At 42.4% G+C, this 19741-nt stretch overlaps 1 protein-coding gene across 3 annotated transcripts in view; it reads right to left on the bottom strand.

Moving 5' to 3' along the window:
* The window catches only part of COL12A1 (collagen type XII alpha 1 chain), a 220316-nt gene that overhangs the window by 89183 nt on the left and 111392 nt on the right, over positions 1-19741 (bottom strand). For all 3 annotated transcript variants that reach the window (XM_075340200.1, XM_075340202.1, XM_075340201.1), the window contains 4 exons: positions 18712-18854; positions 18496-18628; positions 18379-18405; positions 17238-17380 (listed from right to left, as the gene is read on the bottom strand). In XM_075340200.1, coding sequence (XP_075196315.1) covers positions 17238-17380; positions 18379-18405; positions 18496-18628; positions 18712-18854 — 446 coding nt within the window. The remainder of the gene's footprint in view (positions 1-17237; positions 17381-18378; positions 18406-18495; positions 18629-18711; positions 18855-19741) is intronic.

Below are 19741 nucleotides of genomic sequence, written 5' to 3'. Positions count from 1 at the left end.
CGAACCAGGACTGTGTGTAACGAGCAGCGATCTCGCAGCAGGGGCCAGATCGCTGCTTAGTGTCACACACAGCGAGATCGCTAATGAGGTCACTGTTGCGTCACCAAAACCGTGCCGTAGCAGCGATTTTGGTAGCGATCTCGCTATGTGTGAAGCACCCCTTAGTCTCAGTTTACCATTCAGTGGGAGGAGAAGCAGATCAGCCCCTTCACCAGATTTTGTGCTGTAATACTGTAATACAATGGGAACTCTTTGGATTTATTCAGTTGAGAAAATTTGTACACTTTCATCTTCTGTGACCTTTTCTGAACTGGTAGATTCTCCTTAAAGCCATGTTTTCTATAGCTTAATAAATGAATGGAAACTGATACAAGACCATTAATAAGGATGGTCTTCATTGGGAAAAGTTGCAAGGTATCCCAAGTTATGTGAAAATTGTACTTTTTTTTTACATAACCAAGACCGGATAATTCCAGAATTAAAAAAAAAACTATTAAAATTTTCCAAAGAAAGGTGTTTTGTCCTGATCTCAGTTGTGCAGCTGGGGAATCTTCACAAATAAACCTTTAAACTTTTGCAGAAAAGCCTCTGTGAGACAGAAGCCCAGTAATGGTGCTGAAGAGCTGCCAATATTCACTCTCTTGGGCTGAATAGTTTTACGCATTTATGATAGATATTTAGCAGTAAGAATGTGTTTTACTAGCAGCTGTAAACAACTTCAAGAGAAAGCTAATTACAGGCTATTAAAAAAAATACACAGATAAAAGAGATAACATTCTGCCACTATGCGAAGATCCGTATGGCGGTAAATGCTATGAAATGAAAGTATGCATGGTTACAGAAAGTCTTCTGGGTCTTGGTTCTTGATATAAGACTGATAACCTCAAGTCAAGTTATTTTACAAAAACCTTCACATGCAATTCAAATATAATGTGTGAAATAAACATTATAGGGGATTCTACATCTTAGGCCTTTTTCACGCGTCAGTATTTTACATCAGTGTTTCATCAGTGTGACATCAGTATTTGGATGCCAAAACCAGGAGTGGAACTTTCAGAGAACTGTAATTGAAAGACTGACACCAGTTCTGTCTTTTGGAGCCACTCCGGGTTTTGGCACCCAAATACTGATGACACACTGATGCAAAATACTGACATATGAAAGAGGCCTTATAAAGTATGGGTAAATTGCTAAGTCCAATTTTTCTGTGACCCCTACCATTCTGTGAATCAACGTAATAGAGTACAGATATAGCACTGGAACCCCATCTGAGATTTCCCTGCATGACAATGGCCCAGATTACCAAGCAGGGTGGAGAACTGTAGTTTATCCCAAGCACATGAATGGAGTCACCCTGCAGTAACCTTCACAGCAATAGCCGATGCTCTGCTGTGCAGGGCAGAAAACATAGAAAGAATGCATCACTACTATATGCAATGATCCCAGAGGTCAGATCCCAACCAATCATAAATTAAGAGCATATATCAGCAATATTCTATCACGTTATATGTTCACTCAAAGGGAATTTGTCAGCAGGTTTGTGCTACCTCATCTGACAGCAACATAATGTAGGCAAGGAGATTCTGCATCCAAAGGTGTATCACATAGATTACTAGCTGAAGCCTTTCTGAAGCAATCAAAAAAATTAGAGTCAGGAACACAACAAGGCTGTGATAGCTGCCCACGCCCACAGCAGGCTCTCAATTAAAATTGTGTATTAACTGTGAGGTGTGTTGGACTGTTGTGTGTCTGAGTTTCTAGTCCTGTAATGGTAATCAAAGAGTAATAAACCCTTTAGTTTTAGCCAATTGCACCCACACTGATAAGAGAAGCACAGTTGCTTTTGTTTTTGTTTTTTTTTTAACTCTTACAGTATGCTGTCCTCATCTTAGGGCCGTTTCACACATCCGGCATTTCGCCAGATTGGCGGATCCGGCACACATCAGTACAGTGTTAATACTGTACAATGGCATCGCGGCAAGCTCCAGTCACATGACAGAATGTGACTGGAGCTTGCCATTGTACTGTATTACACTGTACTGGAGGGTGTCGGATGCGGAAATCTGGTGAAATGCCAGATGTGTGAAACGGGCCTTACATAGCAAAAACCAGCTGACAGATTCCCTTTAAAGCAGGAAAAAGCTAATCTGATACGACATGGCAAAAATAACATAAACAATAAAGACAATAATGTAATAACTAATAAATCATGTCATGTCTAGTTTGAAGTTAACAGTAATTTTCAGAGCTTCAATCATTGAGACTTAAAACAAAATATCCTCTAATATAGAAAACATAAAATGTAAATAATGTAAGAGTTATGTAAACCAAGGTGGAGCCAAAAATGTAAAAGAAAAAATGTTATTTATTGACTTATCCTGTGTGATTCTGCTGCTTCTGGTCGCGTGAGATATCAGATGATAAAAGAAACATCTTTACTGTGAAATGTAGGGAAAAAGTAACAGATTTATCTTGTGTTTGACTCCTTTTTCAGAATCATAGGCCTTCCATTGCTTGTTTTGAGCTTTTTGCCTCGTACATTGCTTGTCTGCATGCTCCACTGAATATGATGTGAAATGTTCCTGCTCACTTCGGATTTTGTCTTTTTGTTATTTTTGTCAAATTCCTATAGGATCAAAATATTTGCAAGGGTTTCCTCTTAGTAAATTGATTTCCCCCGACACTATATATTAATTAACTTGAATGCACTAAAGTTGACCCTACGTGTACATGTGAGGTAGGGTAATCAATAGCACATATTGCACTAATGTGCTTCAGATAACCTCTTCTCTTTTGAATAATCGGGAGCACTGCTTGGGATCCTCCATTCCCCTATGGCTAAGACCACATGAGCATTTAACATCGGATGCTATAGGCTAATGCCCCTTGGCTCTCACTTTGCTGCGAACATGCTCCGAGTGTCATGCCACTGTGAAGCGATCCTGCGATCGGATAACAGCTGCGGAGGAGAGGGAGGGACTAACCTCCCTATCTCCTCCATTATCAGCTGAAGTGATTATCGCACTGCACTCCGGTGTCATGCGAGTGCAGTGCGATGTTTCTCTCGCACCCATAGACTTGTATGGGTGCAAGTGAAAACTGATCGGATTCCACTCGTAGCATGGTGCAATTGTTTTCTTGGTCTGATTAGGGCTGAGAAAAACTCGTAGATGGGAGCGACCCCAAAGAGTAACATTGGTCCGAGTGGAATACGATTTTTTTATCGCATTCCACTCCGTCCATTTTATTCGCCGTGTGTCCTAGCCCTATAACTAAACCTCTTGTTCCCAAAATTTTGAAAGCTAGCACTGAGCACCTATTAAATTTAGTGGCGATTGTAGCAGAGGATTCGGGTAATCACTATGTGATTTCTTTAAGGGGAGGTCCATTTTATGTCATTTTCATCAATGTGTTGGGGAAGACTTTGCCATTGGAAAGACAAGGAAGATGTGGTTAAGAATTGCCACTGCACTCTCCATGCCATTGCAGCAGCCATCTTGTAAGCAGAAGGAACCGAACGCCGATCTGAGCAGAGAAGGTACAGGAAGTCAAATGGAGGGAACCAGGTAGGGTGATTATATGTGAGAAATGAACCATCACTTTGGTGCCAAAGGGTAATGAGTCACTTTCATTTAGTGTATATTTTTTTTAATTCGACCCTAACCATTTTAAGCACTCTGCTATCTGGCTACCATGGACATTTTAATAAACTGTAAAAAACATATGGTTGGTTTTAGAGGTACTTCTAGGTAGACTACTGTAAATTGTTTATGATGACATTTGCAACGTTCTTTCATAAACTTTATGGAGAAAACACTGCGAATTACTCAGGGCTGTCAGAAAACGTTAAATATTTTATTAGACCTGTGTGAGGAAAGAGTTAACCTTTTTCACTGACTTGGAAAATAATAGAAATTCATTCTCCCTGGCAAGACCGAACCAGAATTATTTGCGTAATAAACTATGAGACCAACTTCAAGGACGCAGAATGTTTTGACTTAGAGACGACTGAAAAACATTCTTGTTATGGAAAAAGAAACGTCATAGACTGTTATGGGAGTATAAGTCATTATATTAATTTCTCTTGCTGGGAATATGCAATCCACGCCTTAATGAATGTAGATTAATGAATATGTATGTTGCATAGTTACGTCCTAATCAACTTTGTATAACTTTGAAATGTAAACAAAATAATACAATCTTTCTATTCGGAGCCGCACGTCTCCTAGCCTTTATGTGTATAACGGTGTCTGCCTGTTTTCATTGTAGGCTAAAGGGAGGGCAGAGGGGGGTCACCGGTACCCTCTCTGCATTCGGACATCGCTGGCAACAGCTGTGACCGTTAGGTCAACCTAACATTATCTGGCGCCCGAAAAGCAGGGACCCGTGTTTCTAATCCCAGGACGCAGTGGACTGTCTTGCCATTCAAAGGAGGAGTGGACCAGACGTGGGGACCAGAAACACCTGGCCAGGTAAGAGTTGAATCTTATTCTTCTCTTTATGCTCCCCACATCTGATCTCCCCTCTCCTCAACGTGCAAAATGGTACACTGTGAGTAGATACTGGGTTATTGGCGGGTTTCTACTGAACTCTGAGAGAGCCTTGCCAGCTGATGTTTTCTGTGCCTTGTTTGGTTGTTTGCTTGTTTGTTTCTCTGTGTTTCTCTGCCTCTCCGTGTGTCGTGTGTCTGCTCTCCTGCGCTTTACTTCTGTGCTGTTGTCCTTGTTGGTTGTAATAGATCTCATACATTAGTGAGTGTTGAAAGGGAATAGTGTACCTGCTCTGTCCAATGGATGTGATATTCACTGCCCTAGTGTAAGTGGGAATAGCCCTGTTTGCCATTGCTATCGGATATAGAGTGTATCTCTGTTTCAAGAAGGGCAACCCAGCGCCATTCAACATTCTCAGCCCCCTCTGAAGTTAGGACACCACCTTTCAGTAGGAATACAAATAAGGAGTTAGTCTCTAGGTATCTCCAGGAAAGGTGGTTCTAGACCTCACCTTAGGTAGGAATACAAAAGGAGTTAGTCTCTGAGTATCTCCAGGATAGGTAGGTTTAGTCCAAAGGACGTTCAAGGGTCTAAAAGCTGAAGAAGATAGACGAAGAATGGGGCAAGGAATATCAAAAGACAGAAGAGCTGGATGCACCCTGCAACATCTCATTCATTACGTGTTATCATGGCAAAAGAACAGCCAGTCAGTCCAAGGAAGTTTTCAAGACATTTGGATTGAAGGGGAAGGATCAATTGGACCCCAACAAATGGGATACAATAACAGCTACTAGAGCAGGAGTGATAGCAGATAAATCATGGACTGAACTAGTCAGAACTCTTTCTGACATTGCAAAAACAGCCCACGATCAAGGTTGGATATATCATGAAGAATCAGACACATGGGAGAAAGCTGGGAAGCAAGCTAATAAGGATCCGCAGCCCCCTCCGTACCTGTCAGCTACTCCTGGAACAGCTCCAAAAATAACAGGATCCGCGGGATGGACCTGCACAAACTGTGGCCAACAAAATCCGGACTGGAGTGAAAAATGCCTAGCCTGTGGAGCCCCACAGCACAAGCTACAAGCCACAGCACCAGTGCCTCTCTATCCCGTAGTGGAAAGAAGAGTCCTGATAAGACCACCTGTTAATCCACAAATGTCAGCTCATTTTACTACAGATTGATGCAGTCATTCGCAGAAGAAGGGCTGGACTTACAAGCGGGTGCAATACGTCACCTGATGGTAAGATCCTTCATGGATGGAATACATGCACCTCTGGCAGAAAGATTGAAAGCGTGCTGCCCAGAATGGAGAAACATGGAAGACATAGATCTTCTAGTTAACAAAGCAAGTGGCTTAGAAACCGACGCAAAGGATAAAAGGAGCAACAAGAAAGTTGTCATAGCAGCAGTGGACGGTCAGCCAGAAGGTACAAGAAGGAAGGCACCGACCTGCTACTATTGTGGAGTCAGAGGACGTGATCAGAGACTGTAGAAAGAAGAAGAGGGACACTCAAAACCGACCCGAGAGTCAGGAGGAGAAGACTGCCTGACTTGCGGCAGCACGGGATAGGGATGCCAGAGGTCCATTTATACATGTCCCCCTTCACATTGGCAACAAGGAAATAAGAGCTTTGGTGGACTCAGGAGCCTCACGCTCCTGAACCCCAGGAACCTAGTGCCTGAAGGATCCATCTCATCTGAAGCTACTGTAGTATCCGGATTTGATGGACAAGCCCAGATAATCCCAATAACACATCCACTGAAGGTGAAACTGGGACCACACATGTTCATGTCTAAATTCTTAGTGTCCCCCCTGGGTGGAGATGCCCTAGTGGGAGAAGATCTACTATCAAGACTACAAGCTCAGATTGTCTACAATGAAGATGGATCTGCTATCCTGCAAATTCCAGAAGATATCCCAGAAGAAATCCTGTGCACTCTCCAGATGATAGAAGACCGACCAGAATCTGAAGTTACACATGAAGTAAACACGGACCCAATACTTCTACAAGTTCCTGCAAAACTCTGGTCCACATCAAAAACTGACCTCGGCACACTACCCGTGCCCACAGTAAAGGTTTCAGTCAAGCCTGGAATTACGCCAACGCAGCTGAGACAATCCCTCCTCCCGCTACCTCTCGCAGTACATCTACCAGTACGTGGATGATTTACTACTGTGCTTCCCTAGTGAAGAGGAATGCTTACCTTTCTGGCAGAAGTAGGATGCAAAGCAAGCAGAGATAAATGCAGACGGTGGATTCCCAGTGCGTCACTACTCATGCAACCGCTGTATGATTGCACAAAGAATGTTCCTTTTTCCCTTACAGAAGAAGCTTGATAAAACTTTCAAAAGCTCAAGGAACTAGTGATTGATGCATCTGCTCTGGCACTACCAAACTATGATCTCACCTTTAATCTGTTCGTAGCAGAGCTTCAAGGATTTGCCGTAGGAGTACTCACCCAGAAGACGGACAAACATCACATAATCGGGTACTACTCCTCTCAACTTGACAACGTCACAAAAGCAGCACCAACCTGTGTCCGTGCTGTTACAGCAGTTTCAAACATACTGCAGAAAGCATCTGAAATCTCACTCGATTTCCCGACTACCATCCTTACCAGCCATGACATTTATGCTGTTCTCAATCAAGTGCAGCTGAAACACCTCTCCATGGCAAGACAAGTCAGACTTCAGTGCACGCTGTAGCTACCCCCCAAACATCTCATTTGCTCGAGTTACAAGTCTAAACCTTGCTGATCTGCTGATCTTTACAAGTTTAGAAGGGGGGACAGAAGAGAGTGACAGAAGAGAGGACAGAAGAGAGTGACAAACGTACCAGCGCACCATTTGATCATGATTGTAAGGAACTCATTGAACATGAGGCAAAGCCCCTGCACAATATTCAGGCAACACCACTTACAAATCCAGACTTTGAACTTTTTGTGGATGGTAGCAGATACGCTGATGAAGCAGGCAAGTTCCACACCGGATTTGCAGTAGTGACTCTATATGCAGCCTTAGCCAAACAACCGCTACCTCCACGCATATCTGCTCAAGAAGCAGAACTTCTTGCTCTCATCTGGGCAATTGAGTTTCTGGAAGAACGAACAGCGAACATCTACACGGACTCAGCCTATGCACACGGCATTGTGCACGATTTTGGCACTATCTGGCAGACTAGAGGATTCCTCACAGCAACAGGAAATCCCATCAGGCATGGAGCCTCAGTGAAGAAACTAATGGAAGTAGCTTTGATACCAAAACAGCTAGCAATCATAAAGGTTGCTGCCCACACCAAGGCTCAAACACCCGAGGCAAGGGGAAATCGCTTGGCCGATCAAACAGCAAAACAAGCCGCCTTACTCCCTTTGAAGGAGATGGAAACAGTGTCAACGACGGAGGAAGAAATGCAGAACCTCTTTGAGACACAAGAAAACACCTCTGAGGAAGAAAAGGCCGGATGGCGGGCCAAGGGGGCAGAAAAGGTGGAGGGGATTTGGCGCCTAAACGGACTTCCCGTCCTGCCACGCAGTTGGTTCCTTGCCATTTTCCAAGTACTCCACTACCCCACACACGGTAGCACAAACTCAATCATGAACCAGATGCAACCATATTGGATAGCCCCCGGCTTCAGACAATACGCCTCCCAGAGAATAAAAGCTTGTCACATCTGTCAACAACACAATCCAGGCCAGCTAACTAAAACCCCGCAAAGACACATGCCAAAGACGTTTGCCCCATTTCAAAGAGTACAAATAGACTATATACAGTTGCCAAAACATGGCATCTACGAGTTTGTACTTGTCTGTGTAGACCTCTTCTCAGGATGGCCAGAGGCCTACCCTGTCAGTTCAGCCACAGCCCGAATTACAGCAAAGAAATTGGCCTGTGAGCTGGTGCCTCGGTTTGGACTCCCTGAAGTCATAGAGTCAGACCGAGGAACTCATTTCACTGGACAAGTTTTCCAGAACACCTGTGCCCTGTTAGGCATTCAGTCAGCCTTACACACACCTTACCACCCACAGTCATCAGGGAAAGTGGAAAGGTTAAATGGGACTCTAAAGCTCAAACTAGCCAAGGCAGTGGAGGAGACTGGTAGACCATGGACAGAATGTCTCCCCATAGCTCTTTACTCTATAAGGACTACCCCACAGGGAAAGCACAGGCTCTCACCTTTGAAATACTCTTTGGTAGTGCACCCAGATTAGGATGCTACTTCCCACAGGAGTTACACCTGCAATGTGATAGCCTAACGTCTTATGTTGTTTCCCTGCAGAAGAGACTAACTGAAACCCACCAAAGGGTCTACTCTTCTCTACCTGATCCTGATGCTGTTCCAGGAACCCACTCCCTAAAGCCTGGTGACCGGGTCTACCTAAAGAAGCACGTGAAAAAGACCCTTGAGCCACGATTCGAAGGGCCTTTGACTGTCCAGCTGACCACTCCAACCTCCGTCAAACTTGAGGGGAGATCGACATGGGTCCATGCCAGCCACTGCAAGAAGGCCTAATACTGCTGATAAGTATTTCTATGTGTACTCCCTTTTTGGGGCCTTCTACACCACGGCAGAATTCATTTGAGACCCATCATGAAGTGTTAGCTGAAAAACTTGAGATCACAGACTGCTGGATATGTACACACGCACTTGTGACAGCCTCTTCCATGCGATACTTAGCCGTACCAGTCCCAATAAACAAAGTGTTTCAATGGGGAGGCTGTTACAACAGACTATCAGTGTTCCAAGTGTTACTCTGTTTACTAGTTGCTTATGTAGTGTTCAAGTTGCTAATGGCTTTGTTTTCCCGCTGCTTGAAGCAATGTAGATACAATGATTATTCAGCACCCGTAAGAAATCACTAATATGCCTTTTTTCTCTTCTCTACTCTTTCCTCTAGAAATCACCTTGGCGTATCATGATGAGACTCCTATCGAGAGGCATGCAGGCAGTCCTGGGTGACGGATGTGAGACGACACTCCCTGAGCAAACCCGCGGCTCAGAAAGTATCTGGAGGCTAGCCTGCTTTCTCTATAGTCCATAGCTTCTCGATGGCCCCCTGTCCATCAATCACGCCAATAGGGGGGATTGTGAGGAAAGAGTTAACCTTTTTCACTGACTTGGAAAATAATAGAAATTCATTCTCCCTGGCAAGACCGAACCAGACTTATTTGCGTAATAAACTATGAGACCAACTTCAAGGACGCAGAATGTTTTGACTTAGAGACGACTGAAAAACATTCTTGTTATGGAAAAAGAAACGTCATAGACTGTTATGGGAGTATAAGTCATTATATTAATTTCTCTTGCTGGGAATATGCAATCCACGCCTTAATGAATGTAGATTAATGAATATGTATGTTGCATAGTTACGCCCTAATCAACTTTGTATAACTTTGAAATGTAAACAAAATAATACAGTCTTTCTATTCGGAGCCGCACGTCTCCTAGCCTTTACGTGTATAACGGTGTCTGCCTGTTTTCATTGTAGGCTAAAGGGAGGGCAGAGGGGGGTCACCGGTACCCTCTCTGCATTCGGACATCGCTGGCAACAGCTGTGACCGTTAGGTCAACCTAACACCTGCATTCCGCAATTTATGGCACCATTTTATTTTAGCTCCTGTGCACTGATGATATTTGTCCATTAACATCAGATATAGGAAAATAGACCAATAACTCTTCAGCCACTTCAAATACTTGGTCTTTCATGCCATGCATTACATTTATTATGTGTTTTAGACTTGCTTTTGGACACGCTTCAAAAGATCTCATGACATATTGAAAAGGTGATAAAATAAGGATGTCATTATCTTGTGCCTCTATACTGAGCCACAATTTGGCATAACTTAGGTGACTAAAGTAAACCCATGAATAGATGGCGTAAACTTGGATTAGACGGTCTAAGGTTGGGCCCAAATCATTTACATCCAACTGCTGATTTTTCATTTGTATTGTCATCTGTACAGTGTGTCCACCCATATCCTATACACTGCCATTAACATGAGAACGGCGGCAGCTATAGGCATAAAAGTGGTGTCTAGGTATAGTAAAGTAGCCATGCGCTACGCAATGAAACCACCTATAGCGCCACCTGGTAAAAAACAACAAAGTTAGCATTTTTATCTTGAAAATGGAATGAGATAGAGAAAAAAAATGAATTACAAAGTTGTAGGGCATCATCAATTCAATACAAATCGACACCTTGCATACAGAAATGCTATGATTAGAACGTGTAAAACTCACAAGGCTGCGGACGTGAAGCGATACCTCATGGAGACCTTCCTACAAGTCATTGGGTATGGTGGCTGCGTGGAGTGGCCTCCACACTCACCTGACCTGACCCCATTGGACTTCTTTCTGTGAGGTCACATCAAACAGCAGCTGTATGCGACCCCTCCACCAACATTGCAGGACCTAAGACGATGTATCACAGATGCTTGTGCAAACGTGTCACCTACCATATTGCACAACATGCAGCAAGATACAGTATGCTGCCCAGAGTCCAGATGTGCATTGCAGCTGACGGTGGCCACTTTGAGCATCAAAATTAAATGAGCGCCATATGCATGTCCAGCATTCAATGTTTTGGGGGGTTAATGGGTTTCATATCATAGCATTTCTGTATGCAAGGTGTCGATTCGTATTGAATTGATGATGCCCTACAATTTTTTAAATACCTTTTTTTCTCTATCTTGTTCCGTTTTAGAAATAAAAATGCTAACTCCGTTGTTTTCCACCAGGTGGCGCTATAGGTGGTTTCATTGCATAGCGCATGGCTACTTTACCATACCTAGACACCACTTCTATTCCTATAGCTGCCGCCATTCTCAAGTTAATAGTGGTGGACAGGATATGGGTGGACACTGTATACAATCCATATGCCATCTATTTGTCCATTTTTTACATCCATATGGAATTTATATGTCCGTTTTGTATGCCTACATGGCATCCGTTTTTTATATGTATGATTTAAGAAGGAATAACAATCAAATACAATTTCCTATCTTTATATTTGTAATGTATCTGTGAAAAACACATGACATGTGGATGATACCCCTTATATGACAGTGGGCGTAAAATCAGTCATGTGAACTACCACATTATCTTGCAGTGGAATGTCTGCTGTTCGTATGCTATCAGCTTTTACTATAGACAGCACATGGACATTTAATAAGTTCATGTGAATGAGCCCTTAGAAACATTTGCTTTTCATTTAGGAAAAAACATATGATCCTTCATCTATATTGAGATCCAAATGCAATACTATCTGTATGTCCATTCTTTACAACCATATGGCATCCTTTTTTATACATCAGCAGTTAAAATTTACAAGACAAAATTGAGCTTCTTATCTTATTAATTGGAATGTACCTACTGAATCAGACTTGTCGAAGTTAACCAAAAAATGATCTTCCGCATTTTAAGATGTTGAGTCTAAATTTGCACTGTCTAAGCCTCTTCACATGTCCATGTTTCTGCTACATGTGGCATCTGTTTTCTACATGAATACCACACGTACCCATTATAACTTGTCCATGTTTTTGAAGACCACATGGAGACATGTCCATTTTTTTCCAGTTGCTCAGATGACAAGGGCCAATACAAGTCTATTTGTCCATGATGAAAAACACATACAGCACATGGATGGCACCTGTGTGCTGTCTGATGTACTGTTTAACATTGTAAGTATAGGGGAAACTTTGTAATATGTTTATGTCATTAGCCATACAAGAAAAACACAGATGAAAGATTAATAGCACACTGATTGAAAACACTGATGACACTGGTACTGGTAGGTGTTTTCTATGCATGTGTGACAGGGGTCTAAAGTTTAGTCAGTTTTAGTAATTAGCAAAATCCAAGAAAAATCCAGCAAACCCAAACGATAAAAAATTCCAAAACTTTATTTCACATTTTAAAATTCCATAGTTAGGACTCCATTAAAAGGGAAACAGATGACGCATTTCAGATCCAACAGATCCTTAATCATATGAGATATGAGTAAGGATCTGTTGGATCAGAAACGCGTCATCTGTTTCCCTTTTAACACTAGAAGTCCCAGAGAGGGGTCATTTAACATTTCTACCTTTGGAACCCAGAGACGGGTCGAATGACCTGAAGAATTTTAGCTAACATCCTATAATCACTGTCTTTTGTTCTGTAATTAAGGCCATTACTGTCGCACCACAGGAGGTTGTTGTTTTCCATTGAGTTTAGCCATTTAGTTTGTAGTTAGTTCTATTCAGTTTATTGTATGTCATTTGACCCTCTTTCGGGACTTCAGGGAGGAGCTCGAAATTTTTGGGACTTCAAGTGTTAATGGAGTCCTAACTATGAAATTTTAAAATGTGAAATAAAGTTTTGGAATTTTTTATCATTAGGGATTGTTGGATTTTTATTGGATTTTTTTGGATTCCTTTTTCTGGTGACCAGCTCTGATCAGTGCATCCCCTTCTCTATACCAGGAATTGCAGATGGTGGTGGAGTGGCTGATAAGTATTTTTTTGTTTTTAGTATATCAGCCCCAATGTCTACACAGAGCTCACCCTGGTAATTTACCTTCTAGCAAACCTCACAAAATTGGAGTCAAAGAAGAATGGCAGGGCTGTGTCTGTTACAACTTCATTAACTATGCTGCAGAATAGTGAATGTAGCTCTGGAGTACAATATATCTCATCCATATTTTATCTTTATAATCTGTTTCTCATCTGCGAAGTAAAGAGAAATCTGTTTTGGGGGTATTTTTTACCAAGCTATGGCTGTGCACCTGAAAGTTATTATGATATGGCATTCAATGGAGTTGTCTGCTCCCTGAATAAACATAACTGCTAATATGGGAAAAGGCCAGTATTGCCTGCTGAGCTCACAGGATTTCAGTAACGTGCCTTTGATTTATTTTTGAAAAAATACATTTTATCGTCATACTTTCAGCAGATGCGTTTTATAGAACAGCTGGAAGTGCTTTGAAGTACGCATTTATGCTATTAACTGATAAAAAGTACTGTTTTTTTCTCATTTATTTTGCTTTTCTGCAATCCCTAAATAGCTTGCTTAGTCAGGGACTGGGGTTAAAGAAATAAGTTAATATTAACCCTAGAGATTCCATCTTTGATGCTCAGTACATGAATTCCCTCATTCATTTCCTATATTTAGCTTAAAATTTCCATTTGAAAAGTTATTTTCTCTTTGAAATGTCAGTAATATATTATTTCATTCAACCCCGTAACCTTTGAATTTTGCAGTATTTTCACTTGGATATGACTTTTTACCGCCCTCATAGAAATACTAGTGTCCATTACCATTGGCATGTTAAAGTATCCAAAGCATATGAAAATAAACCAGAAAAACACAATGAAAGCTAAAAAAAATGCAATCTATTTCACAATATTGATTATAGGGCATATATAATACAATATAGACAAATCTGCTGAGAACTTAAAAAGGACCTTTCACCAGTCCGAGCATGTAAAACTGACCCCATCATAGAATAGTTCTCTGTCACCGACAGCTTTTATATGTTATTTTATAATGTATGTAACATTGAATAGAATGTGACAAAGATTTGTCTCTGGCATCGTGTACTTTTTCCCCAGAATAAGCTTGACCAATCATAAGCAGGCAGCAACATTAAGGGGAAAAACTAACGCTCTCCTCTCCACAGTGATCTCTGCAGCTACTGTGTAGAGATACAGCAGAGCTGAGTTATATAGCATTACAAACAATTCCAGATCTCATCTCAAAGGAAGGAGATTCTGATTAGATATTAGCAAAAACTTTCAAACAATGAGGGCAGTCAGAGTGGAACCGGCTACCAAGGGAGATAGTGAGCTCTCCATCAATGGAAATCTTCAAGCGGAAAGTGGATAAACATATAGCTGAGATGATTTAGGAAAGCCTGCACTCGCAGGGGGTTGGAACCGATGGCCCTTGAGGTCCCTTCCAACTCTACCATTCTATGATTCTATGATTCAACCTCCTGTCAGTTCTCACTCTCCTCCTACACTGATTACCACAAAATGAGACCAGGAAGTCTTTTCTATGATACATAATTCAGCTCCGCTGTATCACAGCAAACACTTTCAGATCTCATCTCACTGCAGTCAGTTTGGGGGTGAGTGAAAGTGTGACGCCCTGGCCTATCAGGTCATCACAGGGTATTGTGCAATCTGCCCTTCTGCACAGTATCCACTCCTCCTTGGTTACGGGTCCTGGTCCTTTGGTGTTGCTAACAGCTTAGCCAATCCAAATCCTATGAACACTTTACACTGTACACACCAGACACACCATTGGGGGGCCTGAAGGGAATAGGGCCGCCCATATGGGGAGTTGGTAAGGGGAAAGTGAGAAAGTGACAGTGGAGCAGAAGGAGAGTGAAGTGAACCAGGAGAGGAAGGAGGCTGAAGTGACTCTCTGAGAGGGAGGGGTCACCGGCCTGGAGCAGGGCTCCTGTAGTTACTGGGTGTCGGATGTTGATCTGGGCCTGGTGGGAGCTGGAACCCTGGTCGTAGAGGATTGTGTCAAGAGGCATGGACTGTCAAGGAGGGCAGCCAGCGGCCTTGAGCTATCACCGGTCAGGGACCAGGGCACGACGGGGTACGTGGACCCTAGGCCGGAAAGTAGCTTCACACGTTCCGGTAATTTACCCGATGGGGGTGAAGACTTCAAGATTCATCCCCAACCCACTCCAAAATCAGGGTACTAGTGCACCGATGGGATAGGACTTTCCCAATACAGTCCAAAGAAATCCTACGCATGAACCCTGAGAGCAAGCTCACTCCGTTAGCTATACGGGTGAGCAGGACCCGAAGAGTTTTATACCTGAGGGTCCAAATAGAGACAAAGGTGCCAAGGAAAGGGCCACAGGCTAATAGCAACACCAAAGGCACGGACCCAAGTGTGCTTCCCCCCAAGCTGCAGTGGTGCTCAGAACTCTGGTTTACAAGCTGTCGGTGTTGTTATTCCTGGACTGAGTGAGTACACTGAAAAACCCTTTTCCTATCCCCAACGGCACCCCAAGCACCAACCATCCAACGGGCCCCAGGACACAAACCCCCCTACCCATGGAGGGGTTAAACATCCGGCTGCTACACCACCGTCACCGAGCTCCCCCAACAGCAGTGGTGGTCCCTAACATTACCACACACCGTGGGTGGCATCACGAACTTCCTAACCCCCTTTGTACATAGCCCCCCTCTTCTTTTAATTCGGGTGACCGCGCGGACCTACCGGATCCGGAGACCCCTCGAGCCACCGTGGCTCCGGATCCGAGCGGCTCGGCCACTGGCAAAGGGGTGGTACAAAAGCTTACAGCACTGACATGATATCTGGAAGTATCAGTGATACATGACTCAGCTCTGCTATATCGCTACACATTAGAAGCAAAGATCAGTCAGAAGAGGAGGGAAAGCCTTTTTTCTCTCTGTTTGTTGCAGCCGGCTTATAATTTTTGTTCATGCATAGTTGAACTTTAACTTAAATTATGACCTAAACTTTGCAAGCTAATATCTCTGCAACTGAGAGGAGAAATGAAATAATACAAACTACATTTTACTCAGCTCTGCAGCCATTATTCCATGATGTGGCCACTTTAGAATGCTTAAACTGGTAAAAGATACTATTTAGTATGATCTTACATATTTATAGCATGTTATTAAGACATGCAATAAGAGTCTGATGGACTGGATCTGACCACTGAGACCTACCAATTGAAAAGGCCCCAAATACACCTGAGATGACTGTCAACCAAACAATGGAATGGCTATTTATTTGGCAAACAGCTATTTCCCCTGACTCTTCCATACACAGGAGCACTCCCTCTGCCAAGCACTTCTGTATTCTATATTAGAGACCCACTGCCAGACATCTCTGCAGGAGGCTTATCTCTGGGAGTACAAATGGATTTGTAGGCCAAAATCAGACATGCCAAAACTTTAACTCCCACGGCCCGCATACAAATTAGCCTGTTGGCCAAACCTGTTGTCAGCAAGTCCTGCCAACATTAGTTTAACGTATATGGGGTGGATTTGGAATGAAGTGATCCTGGCCCCTATTCTTCACAGAATAGTAAAGCATCATAACTTCAGAACCATATAGAAAAGACATTCTACTTCAATTTGCAAATCTTTGTGCAAACTTGGCCCAAAGTTGCTGGCCATTCATTTTCTTAACAAATATTGTACATAAAATGAACAGTGACAACAAAGCACTAATTAATTTTTAATTGTTTCAGATCATTGTTGTGTTAAATTGGTGACAACGGTACACAGACAGATGGCTCCCAAAGCCAACGGTGAGACACTAACAATACTTGGAACCATGGCTGACCTGCCTACAACCGCAGTTTAGAAATTACATGGATTCTCCCTTTTTCATGACATTGCTGAAAGGTTTATAACATACTATAAATCTTTACTAAGAGCTTTTATTAGATGGCCTAAGTAATGGCTAATTTTAACATAAATGCCTAACTTTTATAATGCAGTGCTGTAGCTAGGCAGAGCCAACCCTTGAATTTACCCTGGGTTCTGGATGTTAGATGACGCACCAACAAGTCACTCTGCATGGGCCAGGATGTTTTGGTACAGGGTGCATGCAGTACATTGAACCTTTAACACTGGATGCAACAAAGTCAAGCTACAGCACTTTATGATGGAAGTCATCGAAATATCGATACTATGATAATGCGTAGTCAACATGTGAACTTACTATCAGTCTGCATAACACTGAATTATCAAATTATCAACTAACCGTTTGCTCAGGTCCATCACCTACAGCAGGCTGGTAAAATATTCTATATCGTTGCACTTTGCCACTGGCTGGGTCCCATCTCACAGTCAAGCTACTGGAGGTTGCATTAAACACTTGCAAGTTACGGGGACCATTTCTTGGACCTAGTAGAGTTAAAGTTAAATATGACTACATTAGTATCAGGATACAGTAAAATGCACATGCGTGTCAATACTATCCTAATGTTGTACACTAAAAAGTAAATCATTGTAAAAAGTAAAGTTTTGAAATTTTTTGATATATTTTGTTTTAGGGCTCTGAAAAGTTTCTGATCACTGAAGAAAGCTGAGAAAGAAGGATTATTACAATAGTATATTAGAAAGTTGTAGAGCCTCTCATTAATGATGCTACACATTTTTATGAAGCTGGAAAATGCCTTTAAAGGGAACCAGTCACCAGAATTTTTGCTATTAAACTAAAAGAATCCCCTTCTGCAGCTCCTAGGCTACATTCTATAAAGCAAAAGATGAGGATGTCCAGCTCTTCAGGCAAAAAAATCACGTGTTTATTTTATCATGCAGACACAAAGAATGACATGACCAGCACAACGCGTTTCAGGTGAAAGGCCGGCGCTCTCATCTTACGTAGTGCTCCAGGAGTCTCGAGCATGCGCAGTGGCATTATCGTGGGACAGCACTGTTTTCAAAACGTGAGGGCCGGTGATGTTTTTGTGCAGGCGCGAGATTATGGATGACGCCACTCGTGAGTTGAAAACAGTGCTGTCCCGTGATAGTGCCACTGCGCATGCGCGAGACTCCCGGAGCCCTGCGTAAGATGAGGGCGGCGGCCTCATCTATGTAAATGAACACTGGGGGGACGGTGAACAGTGGCAGGAGGGGGGATAACAGACGAAATACAGCCCGCCCACGGGGCCAGCAAACCCCATTACCATAGCAAAAGGTAATATTTTATAAAGTTGTTATTTAGGTCTGAAAGGGGGGCCAGTAGCAAGATGAACCTTTATAGAATGCAGCCCAGGAGCTGCAGAAGGGGATTCTTTTAGTTTAATAGCGAAAATTCTGGTGACAGGTTCCCTTTAAGAATGTATTGTTTTAGAAACAGATTCTAGTAACTAATTAATAGCATTTACACATTTACTCACTTGGAGTTGTTACGGGAATCTTTGGCACTAAGAGAACAGAGAAAAATGGAAACATAATTAGTATAACTTGATACAGCACAGGGACACAATTTTATCCAAAAAAAGACAAGGCTTTACATGTTTTCTCAACTCCTATAAGATCTTCACTTTCTGATTCATCAGGGTAAATAGCAGTCACTGAGACTTCATATCGTGTATCGGAATCAAGCTCTTCAAATACCAAACTGTTCTTTTCCCCTTCAAGAATAGTCTGTAATCACATAATTATATGTTTTAAGCAGACAAAGTGAAGTGAAAGCTTCTTTCAAAGTTCTTATGAGGCTGAGTGCTTACCTCTTTCTTTCTTTCTGGCTGCCCAACTGGCGCCCAGGATATCCTGTATAATGCCACATCGGGTGCACCGTGGTCCCAGGTGCCCCTGAAACTGTTCGTAGTTATTTCTGAAAATCTTAGATTTAATGGTGCTGGTACTGGAGCTGTTTATATTAAGATATAATGAATATAGCAAATAGTTTTTATTAAACATTATACAGTGTTGAATATACTGTAAGGGATTGATCACTGTGGCAGCAATAATGTATATACACAAGCCTGCAGGTTCTGGTGCAAAACACTTTGAAGCTTATTGTCTCTCATAAACATCAGTAAAAAGTCCACATAAACACAAAAACAGCCTTTCTCCAGCTCAAAGGAAGAAATGAACAACATAGTCCACATAGCAGTTGGGGCTCACCCATTTAAATGAATGCACAGCTTTTCCTTGTCCGCCTCAGAACAAGACTGACTAGCATATGCAGATTACATATAGACCCCTTCTGAGAAAGCTCACCTGCTTTAATTAGACCTAGGCAGCTTGACAAACCTGGGGTGGAGGTATTGGAGCAGTCAGTCCCACCCTCCACTTATGATTGCTCCTAAAGTCCAGACCCCAAATCGAGGCCCATTAAAAACCTCTTAGCACTATAAGTGCTGGAGCTTATTTTCCGGGTTTCACATCACCGAAGCTATGCACCTCAGTGATACATACACTCCATCCAGGACCTGTCCAGCTGCCATCTTACAATGCATTATAGAAGAACCTATTATACTAGTGCAATAATACCAGAGGTGTATTAGGTTGGATGTCTTTAGAAAGTTGATGTTCAGGGAGGAATTATATCTCCTTAAAGTAACGTTGTCACTTGCATTAAATACCTTCTAAAAAATCACTGTCTCTGTTTCTGCTATTTTTGCGCTGTGTCACTCTATTGCAGAAATATTCACATTTATAGATTTTATAGGGCATGTATGTGAAATCTTTGCTTAAAGTCCAACTTGGCATTTTTTCAAAGTCTTTTCTTGTTCATGCACTTTCTCCTCTCCC

The sequence above is a fragment of the Anomaloglossus baeobatrachus genome, chromosome 3 (assembly GCF_048569485.1).
Source record: "Anomaloglossus baeobatrachus isolate aAnoBae1 chromosome 3, aAnoBae1.hap1, whole genome shotgun sequence".
Classification (NCBI taxonomy): Eukaryota; Metazoa; Chordata; class Amphibia; order Anura; family Aromobatidae; genus Anomaloglossus; species Anomaloglossus baeobatrachus.
This window is presented reverse-complemented; position numbering and strand designations above follow the sequence as displayed.